Source organism: Etheostoma cragini, chromosome 22 (genome assembly GCF_013103735.1).
Source record: "Etheostoma cragini isolate CJK2018 chromosome 22, CSU_Ecrag_1.0, whole genome shotgun sequence".
Lineage (NCBI taxonomy): Eukaryota > Metazoa > Chordata > Actinopteri > Perciformes > Percidae > Etheostoma > Etheostoma cragini.
Window position 1 is genome coordinate 13,094,492 of NC_048428.1, and position 11,557 is coordinate 13,106,048.

General features: G+C 39.3%; 1 protein-coding gene across 3 annotated transcripts; it reads left to right on the forward strand.

The window, feature by feature from the left end:
• On the forward strand, positions 1 to 11,557 carry mybl1 (v-myb avian myeloblastosis viral oncogene homolog-like 1). 3 transcript variants are annotated; one of them, XM_034862095.1, is made up of 16 exons: positions 1 to 526; positions 2,953 to 3,052; positions 3,317 to 3,388; positions 3,643 to 3,735; positions 4,445 to 4,665; positions 4,763 to 4,964; positions 5,050 to 5,124; positions 5,401 to 5,511; positions 6,270 to 6,503; positions 6,618 to 6,992; positions 7,125 to 7,264; positions 7,417 to 7,531; positions 7,681 to 7,797; positions 8,001 to 8,105; positions 8,500 to 8,691; positions 8,809 to 11,557. In XM_034862095.1, exons 1-16 carry the CDS (start codon positions 504 to 506, stop codon positions 8,932 to 8,934), a joined length of 2,301 nt encoding a protein of 766 aa, XP_034717986.1. In that variant the 5' UTR covers positions 1 to 503; the 3' UTR covers positions 8,935 to 11,557. The 3 variants fall into 3 exon arrangements, with proteins under 3 accessions (XP_034717986.1, XP_034717985.1, XP_034717987.1); XM_034862094.1 differs by having other exon boundaries at positions 2 to 526; positions 6,600 to 6,992; XM_034862096.1 differs by lacking the exon at positions 5,401 to 5,511 and having other exon boundaries at positions 2 to 526; positions 6,600 to 6,992.

Here is an 11,557-nt window from a genome sequence, read left to right on the forward strand (position 1 = left end):
GCCCAGTTTATAAACCAATCAGGAGCGAGGCCGCCTGCCAAGAGGGCTGGACGCTAGAATCGGCGGGATGGACAAAAATCATAACGCCAAATGAAATAGAGACCACTGGTAGAGACAAGAAAGACAGAAACAGCACGGACAGCAGCGAGTAATGCAAGTAACGTAAACTTGTTAGTCTCTTCTACTACTTGCTTTTTATGTTGCGATATTGACTTTTCAGAAACACGTAACAGAAGAAGAGAGTGACGTTTTTCTTTGGAAAGATGTTAATGCCAGAGTGTAACGTTAATGCTTTTCCAGAGAGAGCTTAATGTTATGGACTGTACATTAAGTTAGCTCACTGGCTAGCCGAACACTGCTAGCTAGATGCGGCCGCGTCTCAGAAGAAGCCAGCGATGACTTACAGCGATTTCTATGGATAAACATATATTAATGTGGAATTTTAGACCGCTGCCAAACCACAGGTTCATCTTTGAAAAGATTCAATCATCATATCAACTGTCATGGACAACGTGAAACCACGCAGGTGAGTCAGTGCAGCGCTTTTTGATCATGAAGATAGTTTCATATTTGAAAGCATAACGTACACTGAATGTGCACCTGCAGAGTCATACTGTAACAAAGTAATAAATGTGTGTATATATATATATATATATATATATATATATATATATATATATATATATATATATATATATATATATAGTATGATATTTAATGGTATAGGTATGGATAGTGTAGAATATAACCAACATGCTTAGATGAAAAGAATAATGCGCGTGCAGCCCATTGTCAAACAGAAGTCACTTGAAAGGGACGAGTCAGTCAGATTAGTTAACTTGCAATAAATGTAACTGGTAACATATTTTTTTCTGTTAATCAGAAGACAAAACAAAAAACATACAGCTGCATCATATGTATCACGATTTGCTATCATTTTTTCTTCTTGGAGCACCTTGTTTCAAAGAGTTTCAAAAACCCAGTGCCTAAAAGTACCTGAGAAAACAAACAGAGGTGTTGGTTTTGTGATAAGACTTGATAAGTTACTGGCTTGTTAAATTAAAGGGACCAATGTAGCAGCACATTGATTATTTACATTCACAGCCAGGTGCACAATATTCGCAATTAAGTGTTATTATTATTATTTATAATAAAACACATAAGTGCTATAACGATAAGTGAATTGATTGATTAGTTTATCAACATTGCTAACAAGTTTAATCATCAAGGAATTATTTTAGTCATTTATCCAGGGAAATTGCCAAACATTTACTTGTTCCAGCTTATCATATGTGAGGATTGGTCGCTATTCTCAATTTGATCTCATTGTAAAATAAATCTTTGGGTTTTTTTGGTGGACAAAACAAGCTATTTGAAGATGTGACAATTGGCTGTGTGAAATTTTGATTAGTATTTTTCCACTATTTTCGGCATTAAGCTTGAACTAACTACTGACTTGTTTGGATCTCATCCCTGTCATGTATTCCATCCTTGTGTTACCATCTGGTGAGAGACTGGTGGCTCTTTTCTCTCACAATTAGAACAGCTCAGGGTTTGACCTGTAGAATGCAAATCCTGCATTTTACAATATCCTATGGACTGTTTATGACTGATGAAGTATTACTTAATGCAGCAAACTCAGACAGTGTAATGTTTGGTACATTAGTGTCTATTTGTTTTACTGCCACTGAAGCCTACAGCTGATACTACATTTCAGTATGTTGTTATTTCTCCAAGTACAAAGAGGTTATATAAGTCTTCCTGTTTTTTTTTTGTTTTTTTTATAATTTTTTGAACAACTGGACCGTTAGGGCTTTGCATTCCCTGACCACTCCCCAGCGTACCACCTTCTCCATCTCACACACACTCACACACCTCTGGAGGTGAAAGAGCCTGTTGATGTGGGATTGCCCCTTTCCTCCACCCCTTGTTACTCCCCTCCTTCCTTTTCAGCCATAGGTCCAAACTCATTTCCCCACTTCTCTTTGCTCTAGAGAGGGAATTCGGCCACACCAACATTCAATTGCCATGTTCAAGTTTCCATACTGAAAAAGACCTTTCATGATCTGGTACAAGACCGTTTGTGTTTAGTTAAGTGCATGCGTGATCGGAAAGGTCTGCTTCATAGTAACACCGCTCTCAGGAACCAATGACTTAATATCTCCTCTATTATGAATCTCTTCTCCACTAACACGAAGAAAGTGTTGCCCAGCAGCAAGTTTTATGGGAACACATAACAGAAGTACAGTGCTACCTGCCAACTTCTTGTGTCAGTGGAGAGGAAGTTCATGTTCTTGGATCCAGTCATGTATAAGTACAAGTTGTTTCTTTCTTTTTTATTCTGACAAATCCATTTCTATTCAATCCATCATTATACATTATTTATTTAATTAATTATCTGTTTGTTTGTTTACCTATTCCCTTTTAGCTTAGTTATATTAGCATAGTCTGTTAGGATGAAAGCAGAGCAGGCTATTCATTAACATTTAGTCAATTTGTAATTACAATTATTTCTACAATATATACAATTTCTTGCTGTAGTTAAATGTATGCATATCATATATAACATGCTGAATGTTTATAGTTGTTAAAGTGATTAGTCATCAGTGGCCACATCTTTTTCCTAACTTTGTTGGGCATGCATTACAAAAATGAACCCAACCTATTTATCTTTAAAATTAATTTGAAAAATCTATGCAAAACTGAGGCTATTTACACGTAAAAGTTGATCTTCTTGCACATTTCTCTACTACTCCTTTCCAATGAACCAGTGGCAAAGCATAGATGATAGAATAGTGACTCAAAAGTATTAGTTATTTCTATGCAACACCAATACTATAATCCTATCATTGTTTCTGCATACAGGCATTGACATAAAGAAATGTTTTGGCTCCTCTAACGAAATCTGCACTTCTTTTACTCCCCTTCCACATTTGCCTTGTGTATTTTTAGCAATGATGAGGATGAAGAGCCACACTCCACAGACCAAGAGAATAAAGACAAGAGCAAAGATAAAAAGACCCTGTGTAAAGTAAAGTGGTCCCGAGATGAGGTAAGTTTATCAGAGGCACATGTGACGTTGGGACATAAGGGTTTTTTTGTAGGTTATATGAGTTAAATGGGGACTTTGTCCTGCATGAGATTTGTATTTTATCTTCTTGCAAATAAGAGCTTGTTTAAGTGTGTGCTCCACATGGGAACCCTATTAGTCCCTGCTGTTATTTTAATAAAAACTGCGATGAAAGTCGATGAAAGCGTGTTAATGTGGATGACGGAAGTTCCTTAGAAGGTCTCTTTTTTCCCCCTCCCTTCTCAGGATGAAAAGCTGAAAAAACTTGTAGAGCAGCATGGAACAGAATCCTGGAAACTAATATCTAACGTTTTTCCAGTAAGTATGGGATGTAATGTGTCTGCATTGTGTAATAAAAATCCAGGCAAAACTTATTTGAATAGTAAGAGAGTAGTATTGTGCTATACCATCTCTTTCCATTCTAACACTTAATGACCGTCCAAACCATTTGTAGTAATTTCAAAATTAACATTGCTCCTCGTTAGGATGTTTTTAGCAGTGATGGTAAGTCATGGGTGCAGAGGCAGCTGTCAGGAGTAGTTGTAACTGTGTATTGGTGTGCTCTGTCACAGGGGAGGACAGATGGGCAGTGTCAGCACCGCTGGCAGAAGGTGCTCAACCCAGAGCTGGTGAAAGGACCCTGGACAAAAGAGGAGGATCAAAAGGTAAGAGGAGCTGGGAGTGTTCTGTGCTTGGATATAAAGCAGATGACAAAATTAGTAAATGATAGGGCAGACGAAGAAAAAGAAAAATAATGTTTTTACCTTCAGGCTAACAGGGCTGTGCACTTGTTCAAGCATACTTCCCGCAAAAAACTTTCTTTGCCTTAGCTTCTGTTTCTCTCTTTTTTTTTTTGCAAAAGTAAATGCTCCACTCTGTGCTCCGCATTGCCCCTTATAAAACACAGACTCTCTCAGTCACTAGTTTTGAGCGCAGCCAGCCCTTCTTTGTAAAGAGTGAAGCTGTAAAATCTTCCCTAGCTCTAAGATGAGTAATGCATTCCTTAAATGGATGCCGATTCTTCAAGAATGTAAAGAATGGCGCCTCATTCCTCCAGAATCTCCATAAGCATCATAACAGAAATACAGACCTATTGACAGCAGCCTTTGCTGCCAACAATGACATCATAACATTTTTCAGCCTTGAACAAAACAGTCTAACAAACTGTGCTGCTGCTGCTGCCACAGTCAAAGCTTTCTGAACACTGCTGCTGCTGTTGGCTATCAATGAGAAAGATAGAACAATGTGATTTCCCTCTTTATACAATCCCTACTCGAGCCATTAATAAAATAAAATAAATGACACACACATTTCTAACTACAAAGAAGTAAATACAGCCTACTAAATTTCTTTTCTTTGGTAACATTTGTGCAGGTTATCGACCTGGTACACAAGTATGGCCCCAAGCGTTGGTCTGTGATCGCCAAGCACCTCCAGGGGAGGATTGGAAAGCAGTGCCGTGAGCGGTGGCACAACCACCTTAACCCAGAAGTGAAGAAGTCTTCATGGACTCAGGAGGAGGACCAAATCATCTACGAGGCCCACAAACGCCTTGGCAACCGCTGGGCAGAGATCTCCAAGCTTCTTCCTGGAAGGTAATATAATCTTGTTCACACATTGCACATGTCCATTTCCAGTTTTAGTCATGAAAAATGTTATTTGCTCAAATAATACTGATCTTCTCTCAAACAGGACAGACAACTCTATCAAGAACCATTGGAACTCCACCATGAGGAGGAAGGTGGAGCATGAGGGGTACCTTCAAGATGGCAGCAAGAGTTTCACCTCCTTTCACGCTGGAGGGAAGAGGCGTCACCACAGGTCGTGCCCTCCATCTCCAACAGAGCCCCAGCACTCTGATCACAGTCCCCTGCCTGTATCAGAACCCAACCAGGTCCACTTCCCTTCTACACTCCACACCACAAGGTGTTTTGACTTCATTATTTCTTTTTATTTAAGTATGATTCTTTGCATTTTAGATGGGGGGATATCCTCATGGTCCTCACAGTAGACACTTGATGGAAGGTCTTCCCGAGAATTCCGGCTTCATATCGGTGAGTCTTTGTGTATTTCTTTGCATGCTATTGGGAAAACTTGTCACACTCTTTATTTTCTGGACTTTCTGTAATTATCTTTGTGATCTCTAACTCTGGACTTCAAATCAAGCACTTGAATGTCCTGTTATTTTCATCTAACATTCAAAATCTCAAATGCTCCCGTCAATAATTTACGTGTTAAATCTGTTTGTTTTTTTTTGTCTGGTTTTCTTAACTTCTTCCTTTTTCCTCCTGTCCTCTCAACCTCTCCTCCCTGACGTTTGTTTATTTCAGCCATCCTGCCTGGATGATCCCGACAGAGAGCAAAGAATTAAGGAGCTTGAGCTGCTGCTTATGTCAGCAGAGAATGAAGTCCAACGACAAGTGCAGTGCAGAGGTCCACGTGTAAGAACACACTCCGAATGTGTGTTTTCATATAGCCAGCATAGCCTGCGTGTGTTTGTAGCCAACATACACTGTAAAAAGTCATTTTGACATTAAACACTGAGTCTTAAAATCAAAAGTGAGATGAAGAGAGACTATAATGAATTTTCTTGAACCAGGTGGTGATTTCTCCCCCTTACACTCGAAACTTGTTTATGGAAAATTCTCAGATCCCATCTCCTCAGTGGACTTTTCCTTGCTTTAAGGAAAAAAAAGATTTGATGACTTCCTTAGACCAAATGGACTTTTTGCAGTGTATGCATGTGGAAAAGAGAATGGCACACATGTATGCGTGTCTGCATCCTGATTTTCTTTAGTTTTGCTATAGTAGTATAACTACCTACCCCATCTCGCTACTCATTCAGACTGGCATGTAGCTGTGCTTGATATCCCCCCCCCCTCCCTCCCCCCCATTACCATTGTTCCAAATATGAACCTGCTCCTTCATCCCCTCTAGTCCTCACCCGTAGCCCACGCTCAGCCAGCAGTTGAACCAAACTCTCTCCTCTTCCTGTTCTGTTCCTCCCTTATTCCGTTTTCACATTTAGTTTATTCTTCAATGTTGTCCGCATTTTTCTTAGTCATAGATCATTTCAAAACTAATGCAAATTCAGAATAATATGGTCAACATCTACCAATCTCACGCCATTTATTCAGATACACATCTGTTACTGGAGCCAGAGATGTAACACTAGTATTCTATCATCCTGCCCCCTTAGAGTTTGGAGCAGTTCTGGTCCAACAGCGTGTCAGATGACACATTGACTACAAGTAGCAGCAGCCTAGAGGAGCAGGTGGACAGAAGGCCTTGGAGGGGCCCTGAGATCCCCCAAGGACCTCCATCACAGCTTCCTGTCTCCCCCAGCAAGTTCTTGGCTGTAGAGACCAGAACTGTGCTCTCTAACCTGCAGACCATACCAGAATTTGCAGAAACCATGGAGCTCATTGACTCAGTGAGTAACAGAAGGAACACAACAGAGAACAAATACTGTATTCATACTAAAATGTATGTTGAACAAAGTTAGGAATGTATTAAAGATATCCTGTAGATGTGTTTTGCTCTGCAGGACCCTGATGCATGGAGCGGTGTGGCCAGTTATGACTTGTCAGAGACAGCGACACCACCCAGGCACAACCAGGCAGGCTACACCACTCTCCTGCAAGAGAGGACGATTGACAATTCAATGGGCTACACTGTCAACACTCCGACTGCCATCTCTGGTCGCGATAAGAACTGTACTTCGTTTGGTCTGGGCAGTGTCACCTCCCTGACTCCTATCAACTCGTCCAAACCCACCCAGGCATCCATTGGGAGGAGGAGGAGAAGAGAAAGGGGGGAACCATCTCCTTTGTGTGACAGGACTTGCTCCTCCTTCTTGGAAAATATCTCCAATTCTCCCAAGAAAACACCCATAAAGTCACTGCCATTCACCCCGTCACGAGTAAATTACATCTGTTTTTCTTTTTTTCTCACACCCTAATCTCCACTTCAAATGACGACTTCTTCCTAGAGTTGAGGTACTAATGTTGCGTTAGTCATGTGGCTAATGTGCCTTTTCTGTCTGTTTGCCCAGTTCGGCAACATATTAGGAGCGGAGCATCTAAATCTGGATAACCCTTCCCTCACCTCAACTCCCATGTGTGGCCAAAGGTGTCTCCTCAACACGCCACTCCACAAAGAAAGCACACCTAAGCACCAGAAAGAGAATGATGGGTAAATAAATATCTAAAAGTATTCTCACAAGAGCTGGCATGAAAACCAGAAGTCTGCTGTGCTTTGTGGGAATTTTCCAAAATGTATCTTATTTTAATCAGATTGTTAGGAAGAGAGTACTCAGTGTGTAATATTCTCATTCAACTTTATAGTTTGCGGACCCCCAAATTCCGTAAAACTGTCATGATTCCTACCCCGAGGACCCCGACTCCATTCAAAAATGCTTTGGCTGCCCAGGAGAAAATGCATGGGCCACTGAAGATGGAGGTAACGACTCAAATTTGGCTGTGTGCATTTTATCTGTATGTTTTCACACTTTTATTTATTGTTATTTATGATAAGGTTTTTGTCATTTTTAATTTGCAGTTTATAGCTGTGTGATCTTGTGGTTGTATTTATGTGTTTGTGTTTTTCAGCCACAGCCGTTGGCATTTCTAGAAGAAGACATTAGAGAAGTTCTGAAGCAGGAGACTGGCGCGGACATCTTTAACAAAGCATACGTGCAGCCAGACTACAGAGCATGGAAACATAACGTATGTGTGGCATGTACATTTTCTTTGATTATTAAAATATACTAACCTGCTCTGTTATTTGAAAGAAACAAATACTTAAATGTACACAAACTACACAAGTTTTTACTGAGCTCAATTGTAGTACTTAACAAAACTGTATAGCTCTACCCTAATATAGAGCTACAGCATTTATTGTAATTTGCATCTTGGTCCTTCGATTTCAGATTGATGGTCCAGCTAGAAAGGTGCGCAAGTCTCTTGTGCTGGACCCCTGGGGAAAAGACGGCCTAAACGTCCAACTCTTTCAAGAGCAACTCAACAACGCACAAGTAAGTCACGATACTAGTTTAAAATCACTGGTTTAGACCCCTATAGCTAAATGAGAACTAATTAATTAACAACCATTGCTATGTAAAGGAGTGGGGCATGTAAACCCAAAGAGCTACTCAGAGGCTAACAGTTGTGAGGTGTGGTTGTACTGGGAAACTGATCTGTATGTGCATACAGTAAGTGTATGAATTTGGAATGTAGTGTTGTTGCCCACGCATTCTTGGGCAGCTTTTGGATATTTGATTATCTGCTAAATGTTAACATTTAGAATTGTTGCTAACAGTAGATGTCACTTTCAAATGCTATTTTTTTTTTTTACATGAATTAAGTTCAGAATCGTCATTTCTTGTATTGTTGATGTAGCTACTCAGTTTATTGAACCTCACATTGCAGGTGCCAGATGATAGTCTACTCACGGGCTCTTCACTGGGCAGCCCAACACCTGAGCAGGAGGGGTGTAGCCGTTTTTTGACTTCTGGGCGAGACGAGCCGTCACCAGTCCCCGTTCACCCTCATCGCCTTACTAGCCCCCGGATGAAGAAGCTTCTTGCCTCCCACAAAGCACCAAAACACGCCTCTGTACAGGTACGTAAAGAGTAGTCTTGAAATAAAACCACCGATGAGGTCATCTTTTATAAATAGAATTCTCAAGTGGAAGCTACTTTGGCAACCATTGGTAATCATTGGTTGCCTTCTCTGCAGGTGAGGGAGTGGGAAGCAGTAGTTTATGGGAAGACAGAGGACCAGCTGATCATGACAGAACAGGCTCGTCAATATCTGAACCCTTACATGTCATCTGGTACTATCTCAAGGGCCCTTATGCTTTAAAGCTGTACCCGCGCTGCGCAGGCAACACTACTACACCCGTCTACAAACCTCCACTGAATCCTGTAAGAGACAATCCAGTCAAGACAAATGATTTTATTTCTTATTTTGATGCAGAAATGCACTGCCAAGGACATCCACAAAAAGGCATGGCTGCTGGTATTGTTTTCAACACATTTGTAGGTCACTGTCCCAAGTAGTTTCTTGTTTATAGGTGTGTCCTGTATTTTCCTTTGAATACACACAACCTGGCAACGGAAGCAGTTTTGTACAGATAGTAAAAGGCTAGAATTTCTTTCTGCACTAGTCCGTAATGATGAAACAACCTGCACATACAGTAGGCTGTAGAAATAGAGTGTTTATTACTAGAAGTGGCTGCTTTTGAGTTTTATATTGTTAATATATTGTTTAAATGACAAGAAAGAAAAACATTTTATAATGTAACTCTACTCATTGTGTGTATCTCCTCCAGCTTGTTTTGCTAAACTGCCCCATTGCTGTTGTCAGATAAAAACCACGTACTCTGCATGCAAAAATTTTAGCTTTTATTGACACCCATGTATTTTTTAAAATCACACCATGGGTTTGTAACGCGATACATACATTACAGCATATCATGTCAACCATGGCTTTAATAATAGAGAATCAAAAATGCAGTTACGTGTTTTTTATGTGATGGCAGTGTTGCATTACTGAATGCCTATCCACGGTGATGTGAAGTTTTTGAGGATGGAAATAAGAAACTGTCAGTATTACACTACTGAGTTGATTTGTTTAAAGGGTAAACTGGATAGCACTTGTGATGGTGACACGTTTCCTTTCCAAGGCCATAGTGTCTGTCAAGACATTGGTTGAATGTATTTCATTGCAATGTACACGTGTAAGAACCTGAAAAATGGAAAGGTACCTTAATGTTTATTTTTCTTTGTTTTATTTATTATCTCACAGCTCTAAAGCTTAGATATTAATATAAATCGGACACCATTTTAAGAAGTTTAACTTTGCTGACAAAACAGCCTAAAAACCTTCACTTGCTCTTGAACAGTTCTCTCTGTAACAGAAAATGAAAAGTCACTATTGCTTTGACTGCCCAGTTTCCATTTCATCAGTGTTCTACAACAAGCGTCTGGTCGAGAAGGATTTAACTTTTTACGTGAAGGCTGTAGGTTTTATTTATTTAATTTCTACTAATTTATTTATTTCTTTAAAAAAAAAAACATTTAAGAGAAATTATTGAAGAATTTTATTGTTTTTCAAAATCAGGATTGGGCTACCATTAAGATTCATTACTCCATGTTAGAAGAAAATGCACTTCCACTAATTATATACGTTCGTTTTCTTTTTTTCTGATCAGGCAAGATCTAGCAAATAGACACTGTGTAGTTGTATCTGTGATCTTGTAACACATAGATAGGACAGTATTTTCCTTTGATTTAAATATGTTCTTGGCTATTAGATTGCAGGACTCCATCTCCGACTTCTAATCATAGACAAATTGCACTTTTTACTCATCATTTAATTTTAAATGTTTGTTCGTTCTGATGATGTAGCTCTTGTCCTTTTATTTCGTGTGTGTGTGTGTGTGTGTTACACATTTGTCTCCCTGTTTTGTAATGAATGCTGACATTACGATCCTGCTGCTTGATTTGAACTTTTCTCCTGAACTGCTGCAGAAATGTGTGTTTAAATACACTACACTGAAGCCTTACTTTAAATGTTTTTAGACAGATGGCAAAAACGGCAAAAACAGATCATCCCATTACAACAAGAACCAAATTTGATCCCTGCAGCAGCCAGTGTTGCAACAACCTTGTATCCTGCTGAAATGCCGAAACCCCTACCTGCTCACTCGATATCTGACGCTGCGTTAGAACAAAGTGCTTAAAATGTAATGTAAATATGCACGGATTTGGGTGTAATTCTAAAGAAATGTACTTCACTGTGTTCCCATGTTAACAGACTGATTCATGTCATTTTTAACCATCGTGAAACAAACTGTCTATAATCTGATGAAGTTAAAACTGCGGATAGAAATGTTTTTCTTTGTATTATTGGCATTAGTGGATCCAGTATTAGTTATAATCTGGATTATCCTGCATTTGAGTGAGAATAAGAAGGGAATCTTGTCAGGGAGATCATGTGGAAGGATTAGGAGGATACAGTATACAAATCTGAAACAGAAAGTAGAGTAACCTCCCCATAAGATATTGTTTCTGGTGGCTGAGATGTGTCTAATCTGTATATAATTGCATGATATGTTCTGTTTGTTGGTTTGACTTGTGTTTGTACATTCCATTAGTTAAATCCAAGTTAATATGTTTGTATGTTAACAATATTTGGCCATGTAACATAGGTTTTGAGGGAATTAAGTACATATACAGGATAGTAGCCGCTGTTATATACTACTGTAGTTGTGCATGTATGCAAAACACAAGATGCTGGACTTTGCTTTAATTGAAAAGGTGAATCACAAATGTAACACTCGCTCTGTATTTTTGTAGCATTTTTCAGTTGAAATTATAACCAAGGTACCATAGAAATCCTGCCAACTGTCTTTGTAACCATGTACTTAATTTGGAAAAATAAATGCATATGTTGCATGACATCTATGGAATTTAGAATTTTA